This window comes from Cynoglossus semilaevis, chromosome 6 (genome assembly GCF_000523025.1).
Source record: "Cynoglossus semilaevis isolate Cse_v1.0 chromosome 6, Cse_v1.0, whole genome shotgun sequence".
NCBI lineage: Eukaryota > Metazoa > Chordata > Actinopteri > Pleuronectiformes > Cynoglossidae > Cynoglossus > Cynoglossus semilaevis.
This window is the reverse complement of record NC_024312.1, coordinates 10,646,621-10,657,786: the sequence shown is the minus strand read 5'-3', so window position 1 is coordinate 10,657,786 and position 11,166 is coordinate 10,646,621. Positions and strand designations below refer to the sequence as shown.

The 11,166-nt window shown below is 40.3% G+C and overlaps 1 protein-coding gene across 1 annotated transcript in view; it reads left to right on the top strand.

The window, feature by feature from the left end:
- The window catches only part of LOC103380124 (PDZ domain-containing RING finger protein 4), a 47,835-nt gene that overhangs the window by 31,134 nt on the left and 5,535 nt on the right, over positions 1-11,166 (top strand). Inside the window, 6 exon segments of the mRNA XM_017033370.2 lie at positions 5,328-5,426; positions 7,189-7,251; positions 8,480-8,581; positions 9,263-9,391; positions 11,117-11,162; positions 11,165-11,166. The exon segment at positions 11,165-11,166 is cut by the window's right edge and continues 5,535 nt beyond it. Coding sequence (XP_016888859.1) covers positions 5,328-5,426; positions 7,189-7,251; positions 8,480-8,581; positions 9,263-9,391; positions 11,117-11,162; positions 11,165-11,166 — 441 coding nt within the window.

Here is an 11,166-nt window from a genome sequence, read left to right as displayed (position 1 = left end):
GCTTATCATACAGATAATATCACGGTATTTTCTTTTTAGTGTTATATTACGTAGTGATTTAACAAGTATTTCTGAGGTAATTATACCTAATGAACTTTTATTCACACTTTTTAATATGAAGATAAGCATTGAAATTATTTTTTCTTTTTTTTTTTTAAAAAAAAAGAGGTAACCTCCTCTGCTTAAGGCTTGAATTTGTTGCCTAATTTTAAAACCTAAAACTCTACACACGGTTTTTACACACCTCATGCTAACTTAGCTCATGGGTATCCCAAAGCCACAGTGCTGCCCTAGCAGAAAATGCTATAGATGCTATATTGTAGCATACACTTGCATTTAATAAAATAAGGTTAAAAAATATAAGTTAGTCTCTTTATCCTGTCGCTTGACTCTTGAGTCACTATTGTTAAGTTGATATCAGTTGACCTCCTCTGCTTAAGGCTTGAATTTGTTGCCTAATTTTAAAACCTAAAACTCTACACACGGTTTTTACACACCTCATGCTAACTTAGCTCATGGGTATCCCAAAGCCACAGTGCTGCCCTAGCAGAAAATGCTATAGATGCTATATTGTAGCATACACTTGCATTTAATAAAATAAGGTTAAAAAATATAAGTTAGTCTCTTTATCATGTCGCTTGACTCTTGAGTCACTATTGTTAAGTTGATATCAGTTGTGTGGCTTCTCACGGTAGCATTGTGTGGATAGCCATCTTGGTGCAGAGGCTACTAACTAGAGTGAAAGGTGGCACTACTAACTGATGGATGACAATGTAGCCTTTCTAACATCCCATTTGTAGATATTTAAAGCAATCCAAAATAACCTTTAAATCTGATAGTCTAAAATGAATCCTAGAACCTTTGAACTAGATTACTATGATTGATTGTATTGACATGAATTAATAACAATCATTAAGTTGTGACAGGGATAAAATGTTATCATTTGATCTTACGCAACTTTAGTGTCAGCTACTTTAACTGAAAGTGTAAATGAGATGCTCTCTGCTTGGATGACTTTACATTTGCCACATGGTTAAGACTAGTTCCAGGCAGAAGCTGTGTGGCTCAGTGTAAGCTGTACACTGGAAGCTGTGAAATTGGATAAACCTACAAAAAGCTCTCGCTGTTGCTCATTATTTCTTTGTTTTGTTGGTGTGACGGTCTTTGCCTCAACCTCAGACCCCAGCAGCAGTAGCTGTGGCTTCAGAGCTAAAACAACAGTTTTTTTTTCTCTGCTGCTCCTTAGACACTGATTCTGGTTGATACAGTAAAATAAAATAAAAAAACCAGTCTAACGATAACAATGAAGGAGTCCATGACACATTTCCAGTCTTGAATGATTCTTTGTGATCACTTTGATTCAAAAACAATGGTAAAAAAAAACAGCCTTAAGTGAAATATCTTGAGCAAATCAACTTATAATATCTCAAAATAAATTACAGTTTGTAATGGTATTAGTAAAAATTCACCACAATTTTAATGTTAGATTACTGCTTAAATTACCTCTAGATCTCATCCTTAAAGTCACATGTTTTAAAAAAAAGATATCACATCTTGTATTTCCAAACCGTGTAGAAACATGCTTTCAAGATTTCTTTGATTAGTTCCATTTGAGGTCTGATGACACTGTCTGCTCACAGACGTGTCAGCCGTAGCCGTCCATGCATTTACAACTGCTTTTTCCATTATTACTAATCAAAGGGCTGTTATTATAGCAGCATCCAGCGTGCTTTGATGGTGGGCGCCAATCTTTCCACTAATCATGCCATCACTGGTTAATTTTCTATCAGTTCTCTTCTTCCTGCTACGCTGCAATCTCCTGCCTGATGGGCAGAGAGAGACTCACCTCAGAGGAGAAAATAAAAAGGAGAGGGGTGAGCGGGGGAGTCAGAGAGGAGACTTGGGGTTTTAATGTGTGTTTGATGTATGATGAGGAAAAGCTTTTACTGAGGGATCTGAGTGGGTGTCATTTTTTATTCTACACAATACTGTCTTTAAGATAGAAACCAAAAACATCAGGTATAGACAGCAGGCGTATTTTCCAGTTTTTCATACACTGCTGTGTTTTCCATTTATCTACTGCAAAGATGAATATTTATGCTAATTACTTTTCGCAACTGTGCTGTTCTGCGAGACAAGAGAACTGACTCAAAACTACAGAGAAACACAGAGGAATTATCCATTACCTGCTCACTCCTCTGCTCTGCCTCATTCCCACCAATTCATTTGCGTGGGTTATTTTTAGACGGGTGTCTCCAAGACACTGCCTCTGATTTCAGCATTTCCTAAAGATATTCCTCACATCATATTAACATGCAGGGTGTGCGCTGTCTCTGTAGCTCACATTACCTCCATGACTGCTCCGTTGCATCAAGAAACGTGTGGCCAGGAATATTCTTAACAGCAATAACAGAAAAACTTCATCGGGAAGGTTTTTGTTAAGCCAGTGGCGGATTTCTTTAGCACTATCAATACTTCTATTACTGTATTATTCTCTGTTTTTCAAAGAAGAAAAATTGCACATATGTCACATCAGTTTAGAGCTTAAAACAACATGTAATTCTATATTTTTATGTGTGAACCAGGCTTAATAACCTGTTTTTGTAAACAAGATATTTTTTCTAGCAACACTTGATCCATGAAACTACATTTGAATGCCATTACTCTGTTATAATTGCACCACTGTCTCACTATCCAAATACCAATTCTCAGGCTTTGTAGTAACTGTGTGTTGGTCACATACCTGTCCATCATAAATCATACCTGTCAGTCGTCAGTGTTTTTACCCCAGCAGGAGGTTCGTTTATGAATTAGCTCCACTTTCTATCACAGAACACCTAAAAGCAGCCACTATACTCAACAACCCTTGAACTAAATGGTTACTGGTGTTAAAAATCTAGTCAGACGTTGACTCTGTATGACTTCAAAACTTGACAAACTACAACTTTATCAAGTTCATAACCTCCTGTCTCCTTACTTTGTACAGATAGCTGCAAACAGACCGGCTTCATCCATTTCTTATGTATGAATTATGATGCAATCAGAGGTAAACTCTGTAAACTCCACACAGATTTGAATTTCAACAGTTTCTGTGATGGCAACAGATAACACTCTCTCCACAGTGGAATATAACATTTCTGTTTTTGTCATTGTGTTATTTTATATGCCTTAGAGTCATTACATCACAATAATATGCAATGATGTGGTTCAGTGGACAACTTCCGATGTAAACAAAGCATCCAGTCACACAGAGTTTAGGACGTTCAGTTCAAGAACATCCTGGTTGAGCTGCTTTAAAAACAATTGTTAAATGCCCTTATAGTTCTGCCCCATGGTGTCTTTACAACCAAAGGTTTAAAGCTAACGTAATGCTATGTGTGGTGCATCCGTATTGACAGGCAGCTGGCTTAGACCTGGCATTGATCAAAACACAACACTAACTGTTTAAAATCAATCTTAAACAGACAAGGAGTGATTCTTGCTGAACATGTCACGACAACTGCCACCATGGCCTGTTCCTTCCCTTACCAACCACAGCAGCAGCAGCAGCAGTATATTCTTGGTCCAAAAATATGTTGATGATGTGTAGAAAAAAAGGAGTTAGAAAAGTGTGGGTGGGAATGGGAAACTGGGGAGAAAGAGAGAAAATAGCAATTGGACCTGAAGGTGTGTTTATGTGTGTGTGTTTATGTGTGTGTGTATATATGAGGAAGGGGGCAGGGGGTGAGGAGGGTCATAAACAGCTTTAAAGGTGGGACAAGGGGGTACCAGGTGTCAGCTCTACCGCAGCAGTATTGGCCTTTTTTTCTCCTCACCTCATCTCATCCAGCCATGGTCAACCTCCTCCTCCCACCCCCTTTACCAAGCTGTACCACATGTGACACGTGTAAGCAGCCAAGCAACATTTGTCACAGAGGAAATGAATCTCTCTGTTTCTGTGTCAGACCCCCCCGAGCCTCACTAGCCACCCCCTCCTCCCCCTACAACCCAGCCTCACCTCACTCCTGCTGCTGAGAGTTGGTGTGTTTCTGCTCTAATGAAGACCTTGGGAGGAGAGGCCATTTCACACTCGATTCCCCCCCAACACCCATGGTATGTTTCAGTGTTCGGAGATGGAGCACTGCCCTGGTTTGCTGGGCCTGTGGCTGCTCCTCTGCTGTGGGAAACTGGGGGAGACAAACCGGGGGAGAGTGGTTCATGTGAATTAGTGGTTGGGTGTGGATCAATACAAATCTGTATGTAGGGTTAGGAACAGTGGCACTCGCTCACACACTCATGTTGTGGTACAGTTAATCAAATCTCCTATACTGTACATGGACTTTTAATGAAGAAATCATGTGGGCACCAGGGTACCAAGCCATGTTGCCAGAGGCTCGTGGGAAATTGGACAAGCCTTGATTTGCAAGTCAATAGCTTGTTTAGCTTTTCCCCACAGGATGATGAGAAATCTTTTTTGTACCACGGCATATATAAATATCTGGCACCATTACCATAATTATAGTTTATTTACACTCTGGAACTTGGCAACAACTTGAAAAACACTTGTAGTCCTCTGACATTCATCAAAGCCCGACTCTGTGAGCTGAGAACATCTTTCATGATCAAACGCATAAACCTCAGAAGAGATTCGGCAGCTCTTGAAAAATAAGTTGATTTTCAAGGGTAGAACCATGAAAAAAGCTGTTTGATTAAATAAGTGAAGCAGGTGTGGTTGTGTAAACACTGTAAGCTGTTTTTTTTTTTTTTTACTTTTCTAAGGCTGTTACAATGTTTAAATTTGATGGAAATGTCTTTTATGTCTATCGTACCATGTTGACCTTTGACTTTTACCTACAGTATGACAAAGGTGATGAACTTTGCAACCTATGAATACACTCTTATTACAGTAGGTACGTTTGTTCATTCATTTGGTTAAGACCTTATGTTGAAATCAGAATCCAACTTAAAAAAGAAACTCTAAATCAATCAGCATGTGTGTGTTAGTAATTTTGACTGGACATCACGACCATCCAAACATCTACTTGGTCCACCGAATCCAAGATGTCAGTGAGGTTCAAAGTTCACTCCACAAGTTTTCCTCCTGAGTCCTCATTTAGGAGAGTAATCTATCCTAACGTGGTCAGGCTTCACTAAGTTCAACAGATGGCTGTGTCCACTTTTTATTTACAGGCGTTAAATTGAAAATGATGGTCGGTCTGCGAACAGGAAAGACAGAAGTGAAGGACACGAAGCAGCATCTGTTGAAACTGTCTGTTCTCTTTAAACTACACAGAAAGTTCAATCCTTTTTTAAAAACGTTGGTTCTTCCCCATCTTGTCTACATGTAGGAAGTGGAACTGTTTCGACTCAACAGCCAAGAGAAGTTGGGCTTGACACTGTGCTACAGGACGGATGAGGAGGAAGACGTAGCCATCTATGTCAGCGAGGTGGGTGACAGTCATTTTCATCAACCTAACACAAAACTAACCTAGAGGGAGCTGTTGTAGAATTCTTTAGTATTTGCCGTAAAGGTGGATTAAACCTACTTTTTTTCTTTTCGACCTTGAGTCCTTGTCTGACGTCGCACATTTATCTGTGTCCCACACTGTTGTAGAAACTGTCAGCCCAGCAGCCAGTCCTTTCAGTAGAGCAGACACCGACTGGTACTCTGTGATAAATGGTAGCCAACTGACCTCTGGTCTTTGCCCACTTGTTGGTAACAAAGAGAAGAATGTTCCCTATTCTCCCTAACTGAACAAACCCATACATTTGAATAGACTTGGACCCTGCTTTGAAAGCCAAGTGGAATATAAATCACTGACGTCTGTGGCTGCTAGCAGCTTTGTTGGGTGTTCACACTTCGAAAAAACTTGCACCAAGAGTAGGGTTCTGCATTTAGATGAGTCTGAGTCTGAAAGTCACCGTTACTGTACTGTTTTCAGGTTGATGTTATGTACTTTGATCATGTAAAAAAAATAAAATAATAAAACTGAAAAGGCCTCAACACAAAGTTAAGATCATTGCAAGGTCATGTTAGAGCAGGTGCAGTTTTCTCCGTCGTTGCAGCTTGTGTTGACTGACAGTGTTGTCGTTACTCTTTGAAGTCAATTTTCCCATTTCTCGGGTAAAAAGAGTGAATTTCTTTGTCCGCTGGTCCATGAAGTGTCTGCTGCTCTTTTCTGTGTTCTGAGGGTTGGAGTCTCATCCAATCATGCAAAGGCATGTTTTCTTTTCACAGTATCACAGAACAACGGAAGAGAATAACAGCAGCAGCCCGACCTGTGGGGCAGTTTTCACTTTGTGCATAAATAACCAAGTGTTTCTGAAGGTTTTCTAGTGCAAAGCATCATGCTTTATCTGAATCAAAAATTAATAATTCAAACCCCTTGTTGCTATTGTTTTCTAAGTATCAGTTTAAATCAGTGTTGCTTTTGGTCAAGGAGAAAAAAAATGAAGGAACTGGATCAAAATTCATGTTTGGTATAAAAGGAATTGCTGTTTGCTCTGATTATTTCGGAGGTTTTCAAAGCTTTTCGTGACCACCCTGCAGTACCTCCTTGCCCTCCAAGGTTTTGCAAACCCCCTGTTGAGACACCTCTGTTAGAGAGGCTTTCTTCTGAGGTAGAACCTGCAGTCTCTTTTCCTATCCCTGATGTTTGACCTCCCTCAGTTCAGTGAGTGCTTCAGCTCTTATGAAGATGGAGAGCCAAAGCAGCTCACCATCTCCATAGACTCCAACTGATATGAGAGAGAATGAGAAGAATGGCTATAAGACAGCGATTGATTGTCCAATGAACGGACGCTCTGCCCCCCCGTCCATTGAAATGTCTTACGGGATGAGCAGGAGCATCATGTATTGGCGGTGAGTTATATACCGAGTTGCTATACGTGGAGGTTTTACACTCCATCAACACGCCAAGATGTAGCAACTGAGGCGTATTCAGTCGAGGAGTTTAAAGATGAAGGTGATAACTCATTTGGTTCTGGCCTTTATGGTGAGCTGAAGGGGGATTTAAAGTGACCAGACACTTAGTTACAGTAGGGAAACACCTTCACTGTATGATGAGCACGCTGTTAATGAATGTCTCAACGTGTCCAGCTGGGTGACATCTTTGTAAATGTTTGATGTGGTTCTCATTAAATCACTTGACTAAGGCAGAACAAATCATTCTTATCTTTCAACCTTTTTTTTTTACCATGTTTTGACAGATCAGTCCAAACAGCATCGCAGCCAGGGATGGACGCATCAGAGAAGGGGATCGGATCCTCCAGGTACAGTAGGACTTCATAATGTCAGGTCCTCACAACTCATTAAACCCTGGCTCTGTGTGAGAGTGTTTTTTTCGCACTTTGCAGGTTCCCATTTAGGGAAAGGATTAGAACTAGGGTCAGATTACAGTTGGCATAAAGGTAATGTATGGAGTGAGTGCCCGTGTTACGAACTTTGAAGTTGCTAACTTTCAGGGATGTGTAGTTCGGCGCTCGTCCACAGGTTCAAACTCAGTACACTGTGTGCCACCCGATTAGTATCACTTTTGGCCACTACCCACAGCAGGTGGCAGTATACCAAGTGAGAGCGGCACCATGTCGTTTTCTTCCACCTCCTGCCGTGCTAACATCCGTACTGTTGCGCTCCCAGATTTTTTTCTCAAGTTTTAGATTAATGTACTTTATCAACCATGGCTGTTGATAAGATTCTTAAAGTCTTTCAATGTTACAGTATTTGTTTGCCATTAATGACATTATTACAGGCTATTTATTGTGCTTTATTAATAACCGTTGCAGTATATTGTGTATGTGTACTGAAGTGTGTACTCTAAAGCATAGTTTTAACCTAAAAATTATTACATTACACAGTGTTACCCAGACATGTACACAGAATATAAGACCATATTTAACAAAAAAAAAAGCAAATTCCCAACATTATGAACTAATGAACCACCATCTGGAACGTAACTTGTTCGTATCTTGGGGACTGTCTGTATATTTAAAAATTGAGTATTAGGGAATGTGTTATGTTGAGGTGAATTACTTACAAAACACAAAATAACAGTCTCTGTGTGTGTGCGCGCGTGTGTGTGTGTACGTTTGTTTGTGGGACTGGTGACCACTCTGCTGCTATTATCTACTAGCGACGAGGGCCATTAGTCTGTCTGCAACAAAGATGGACGCCCCCTGTCAGTGGCCAGTTAATTGTACGGTGAGATGTATGTACAACAGCGGGAGACAACAGCGGTGTCGGCCCAGGACCACTGTCCCATTCATAATCTCTGATGCCTTGTTTTAGAGCAGTGAAGATGGATCGCACTCTCACCAAAATGGTTTTATTGTCTGCCAACACCATTACTGCGCATTGGTTTTTTTCAGTCTTTTGTGTTGGGGAGGCGGAAACAGGCGTTATTGTCTGTGTGCAAATGGGAATGAAATTATGCAAAGGCTAAATGTTTGCTTGTTTGTGTTCACCTTGAGTGTAATTATTATGTTTGCATTTCATCTGCAGATCAATGGCCAAGACGTTCAAGACAGGGAGGAGGCCATGGCTGCTCTCTCCAACGACGAGTGCAGGAACATCGTTCTGCTGGTCGCTAGACCTGAGCTGCAGGTAAGAATGTGTTGATGTTTAATTCATGCAAATCGCTTCTGTGTACTTTAGTCAGTCACTGTGTATTTGTTCAGAGTAAAACTCAGTTTGTCCCCAACCCTCCCCCCTCCAACGCCACAACCACTCCCCGGTGGAGGCCACTACGGAGACGCCCCATGTTTTATTTTTATGTAGCGCCACTGTAATTGACTTCCAACTCTGAGCCATAAAAGCTAATGGCATGCTAATGTGGAGTGAGATCAGGCCCAAGGCCGATGGCGAGTAAGTGGAGGCAACTCTGCCGCAGTGCAGATGAGCCAGGAGCAGTAGTCGTCTCTTTGTAATTAAATGTGTCTCAGCAGTAAATCTGAACTCCTCAGATATGGAAACCATTTGACTCACAGACTTGCAGAACAACAGATGATGGATGGAGGAGAGGAAGTGGGTGAAAGGTGATGAGCGTCACGTCCGTTGAGTCACGCTGGCTGGATGTTAAGATCAGGACACGTTTGGAAATGTTCTTTAAGAACTGTGCACTTCTTATTTGAAATCTACGCCGGGTGATTTTACAGGAAATCTCATTATAGTCAGTCATTTGTGACATTTGTTTTGAGATACAAGCTGTAGGCACTAACAAACAACACTCTCACCTCTCTCCCCCTCTTTTACTCTGTCACACACTCTCCCTCTTTTGCACCTTAGCTGGAGGAGGCCTGGCTGGATGATGAGCACAGTGAGTTCCTGGAGCAGCTGAAGATGGAAATGTTGGAGGAGCAGCAGAGAGAGGAGATGGAATTAGCTGCCTTACAGGAGGAACAGGAGAACGAACAGGTGAAATTACACAGCTATGACACAGAGTTGGTGACAAAACTCTGACAAATGGCTCAAAGAAACCACAAGTAAAACTTTTACAGTCTTCTGAGAAAGCTGCACAAAAAACTAGCTTTTCCTCTTTGAAATATTAATATAGCATAAAAATAATGAATGAGTGTCTAGCAGGAAACCATCCAACCACCTAAAACTCCCAGCATTAGCAATCATGATTTCAAATTCTCTTTCACAGAAATGAGAGCGTACCACACAAACAGCACAGCACTGAGGAAACATGCCCTGAAGTAATGAAGCTGTAGATCAGCAGCACATAAAACAGTACACACTATATGTTTGGGAGGGTTTTTTTCTCTGAAAAAGGCAGGAAGTGGTTATTGAACTAGTAAATATCTGCAGTATTGCTGCCTTTTCTTCTTAGTGGAAAATAAATATTAAATGGCGTCTGCTTAAACCGGAGATCATGACGTCGCACTGTTAGAGAGTCACACCGCTGACAGTGATGTGATCCAATCACCAAAAGATTTAAATGTATTTCTCTGCACAGTGTTAATAGTTTAGTCTCATGAGCTGAAAATGCTCAGTACGTAGCACTAAATGGAAAAGGCGTTGTGTTGTGTGTTTTTATCAGAGAAAAACCAGACAGTTGCCTCCAGTCGAAGTACTCTTGAAGGAGCCACTGGAGGACGTTTCTTTTACTGTGATTTCATTACAGTGATATAGTTAAAAGCTTAAACAACTCGGTCTATATATAGCTGCTTATTCAATAAGCTAGGCTAACGTAGCCTACTAAGACCACAAGGACACAAACATGTCTCTGGCTGGGATCCCTGCACTTATTATATTATATTATATTGAAGTGTAAGCATGTGTCTTATGTCTGTCGAGTTGTAAATATGAACTTTCTTCTTTGATAAGTTTCCATGTGATCAGTATTATTTCATCCTCTGAATACTCAGATATCAGGAATTTGTATGAAATACTAAACATTAGTTTGAGCCTTTGGCCGTTATTTTTTTTTTTTTTTGCATTTGAATTTTTTTGTGCAGCTTTGTCTTTTAAGTACTTTAAGAAGTTCTTTATTCGTCCCACAATGGGAAAAGTGAAGTACAGCAGCTGGTATAAAGAGTATAAAATATAGTACATAAGTGTAGCATAATGCTATAGAAATAAAGAAATTATCTTGCCATTTCCTAGCATTATAACTAACCAGTTTGCTGGTTTCATTATTCTGAGCTATTGCAGTTCAAAAATAGACCGAATAAACAGCTGAGATAATAAATAAATGAACTATTTTATACTGCAATTATTGCTAAATAATGCTAAACAATTTTTGCAAGTGAGGATACGATTTAGAGTTTTACTAAGAAACAATGTTACTTGTTACTACACACAGTTATTAAATAGGTCACAAGAAAAGATTTTTTTTAAATGCATGTGTAAACGTGCCTACCTCTGCTGGACAGTGCTGGTACTGCAGGGGTTACCATCACTTTTGGCCTCTGTCCACTCTTTCTTTGCTCATGTTGTTGTGCTTTTGTTGCAGAACAAACAAGAAAAATTGATGTTATCAATCTGTTGACAGTTAAAGTGCCTTTAAGCGTCTGCAATGACAAGTGGTTCAAACATCAAACATCAACAGAAATGTGTGTGAAGATGTATGAAGACACTTTCTGAATGCAGAGTCTAACTGTGGTGTTTCTGTCTGGTGAATGTGCTTTGTTTCAGAGAGCAGAAGACGATAAGCCGACCTGCTCCACACTCCCTCATCACAAGAA